Below are 2,892 nucleotides of genomic sequence, written 5' to 3' on the forward strand. Positions count from 1 at the left end.
TACTTGGAACTAACGCTCTTAAGCACCACTGACCATTGATTATAGATTTTCGACAATACCGCCTTTGATATGAATTCACGTATCTCCACACCGTATGTGCTCCAGTCCCACACTCCCAACATCGTTTCCTCCCTAATAACCCCGGATGGCCTAGTAGGAGATGCTTACAAAACGTATGATTTCTCAGTTTGTAACATTCCGTTGATCGTACTCTGGTTTGTGTAACTGAATAAATGCGCCCTTAGTGTGTTGAGAGTAGTTGGTACCATTGGCATTGACATGACTAGTGAGCGGAAGTTGTGGCACTAAAAATCACAAAAATTGCGCCATAAATGGCAACCAAAATAAGGAAAAATTGCTCTAAATAAACTAAAAATTGCAAGTTATTAATCTTTATTAATTATTTTTATTTATTACTTATTATTAGTATTGCCTTATTACTAAATATATCGCTAACGATTTACGCGTTGTAATTGCACACTATATACATTTCTAAGTTTTCTTCAGTGAAATTACACCTTCGCGAATCTAAAATGTGCTTGTATATGGAAAATGAACGTTCGACATCTACACTAGTAATGGGGGCATATTTAAATTTTGGAATCATCTCCACTTTAATGTCTTCATTACCTTCCCCATCACCAGTTAAAATTGTTGAATACTGTTCAAGCGTTTTAAATCCAACATTTTTTTCTAAAACATTGTCTAATTTAGATTTCAGCCGTTTTCCTTTCTCGCCAGGAATACGTATTATTTTGGATTTTACGTCTTGCACGATAGATATGCTGTCATATAGTGACATTCCTTGATTTTCTAATTGCTTCAAACACTCAGGGAGAAAGCACAAGTGTGTTTTAATAAATATTAATTCATTCTGTACGCTTCGTTCTTCTATTAAGAGTTTTAATTTTTTTACGGATTCTGCGTCATCCTCTAACCTCCTAACAACTGCAGCAAATTTTTCATAGTTGTTGGCGTAAAATATCGCTGCTTCCAACCAAGTACCCCAACGAGTAATTATTGGCTCCGGAGGAAGAGGCGAATCTGGCATAATTTCTTGGTATATTGCCACACGTGAAGGTGCTTTAAGGAACGCTTTCTTTCCTAAAAGATCCCACGGTCAAACAAGCACTAAAACTTAAATATAGTAATACCATTGTTAACCAATTTGTTAACTCCAGGGCACAGTTCTCTGGCAACCTCTGCAACCCTATTTATTCCATGTGCTAGACATGTAACATGTAATAAATTTGGATAAAAAACCTTCAGTTTTTGCAGCTTTAACCATATAAGGCGCTGCATCGGTAAGTAAAAGTAAAACGCGCCCATTAATGGTAGACGAGAAAGCAGTAAGAGATTTGTTTATAAACTGACATATTGTTTCAAAATTAGTTGTTGGCAGACGTTTACAAGCAATGAGAAATGGTTTCTGGGGTTCATCAGTGTCTAACACGCCAACCAGCAAATTTGCAATGTAGAAACCTATAAAATGAAATTTCAGAAAAAAAAGATATTGTGAAAATTCTACTAGCCTCTGGAATCTGTTGTTTCGTCTACAATTAAGTAAACATAGCTATTCCCAACGGAAGTTTTAATATTTTCCATTTTCTTCCGGAATACTGTTGGAAGGTATGTTTTCCTTAAAGTACTTTCATCTGGAACGTGACGACTTGTGTACTTTTCCAGAAATTGTTTAAAAGGTTCCGCATTTACTTTGTAAAAAGGTATACTGGACCCCAAAAGTGCACCACATAAATCCTCGTAAAATTCATTTTTTTTATCACTGGAAGTCAAGGCAGGTATGGTCAGCAAAGTTTGTTTGCTTTTCACATTTTTACTCAATGCGCGTATGTGGCTTTCTATAAAATGTCACTAGATCAGCAACGAACGAGAAATAAATACAGTTTAAAACTTACCAGTTTTAACATGGGCGTCTATAAAATATTTTTTTCCTGTCCCTACGGATTTAGAGCAGACATTGCAAAATATAATTTTGCCATCTGAAGTAAATACTTCCGCGTTTTTATTATAAGGACCAATCCACTCTTGCAATTTTTGGGAAATTGATGAAGCAACATTCGGCATTTTAACAGAAATATAGGATTAACAATACCACCTACACTTTTTATAAGGTATTCACTCGCACTGGCAGTCTATATAAAATGCAATTATTGTAATATGTTCCCTGCTTAGGTTTCAAGTTACTGAGATTATTTTTGTGCTATCTCGTACGTGTTTTACGTTCAGCCGACGCAATTCATAACCAGCTAAACATATTTAAGTGAGGATCATTATTCATTCATTAATATAATCTGACTAAAGTTGAATTCGCGAAAAATTGCACTAAATTAAGGAACATGGAAAATTGCAAAAATTGCAAAATAAAATTTGGTTAATGCCTTCTTTTTATTGAGTCTGATGAAAGTCTGTTATTAGAAAATCTTTACAAGGAACCAGACACAAATTGCAAATGCCACAACTTCCTCTCTCTAGACACTTTTGCTTGTGTCGTGGTAATGACAGGTCTACCTTTACGCAGAATGTCTGTTTGAATTGAAAGTTTCCAGAGTCATCACGCTAAAATTGTTTAAACCAATTATCTAACCGTCCCGTCTTTACGCGAATGGGGAAGTACTGTAATCCTCTTGAGGTAAAGTTATTTTCATACAATTCCTCTTTGTTAACACGTTTCTTTTTAGGTTAGGCCATATGTGTTAATTAATTTACTTGTCTTTGTTTTATCTATATCGGAATCTAAAACCCATTTCTTAATGGGGTACGTAAGTTCGAATTAATTGGAATTAGGTATGATTTCTCACATTGTAGCTTTTGTACGTTACGAGCATTGGGGTTATCGTATTAAAGAAGTACCGTGTTCTGAATGGCAAATGG

The 2,892-nt window shown here is 35.2% G+C and overlaps 1 protein-coding gene across 1 annotated transcript; it reads right to left on the reverse strand.

Annotated features, from left to right (window-relative positions):
* Positions 1 to 460: 460 nt before the first annotated feature.
* LOC116182131 lies at positions 461 to 1,478 on the reverse strand. Its single transcript, XM_031502632.1, has 2 exons — positions 1,155 to 1,478; positions 461 to 1,104 (listed from the first exon to the last, which is right to left on the reverse strand). Exons 1-2 carry the CDS (start codon positions 1,327 to 1,329, stop codon positions 461 to 463), a joined length of 819 nt encoding a protein of 272 aa, XP_031358492.1. The 5' UTR covers positions 1,330 to 1,478.
* Positions 1,479 to 2,892: the final 1,414 nt, after the last annotated feature.

The sequence above is a fragment of the Photinus pyralis genome, unplaced genomic scaffold (assembly GCF_008802855.1).
Source record: "Photinus pyralis isolate 1611_PpyrPB1 unplaced genomic scaffold, Ppyr1.3 Ppyr1.4_unclustered_Scaffold3935, whole genome shotgun sequence".
Taxonomy (NCBI): Eukaryota; Metazoa; Arthropoda; class Insecta; order Coleoptera; family Lampyridae; genus Photinus; species Photinus pyralis.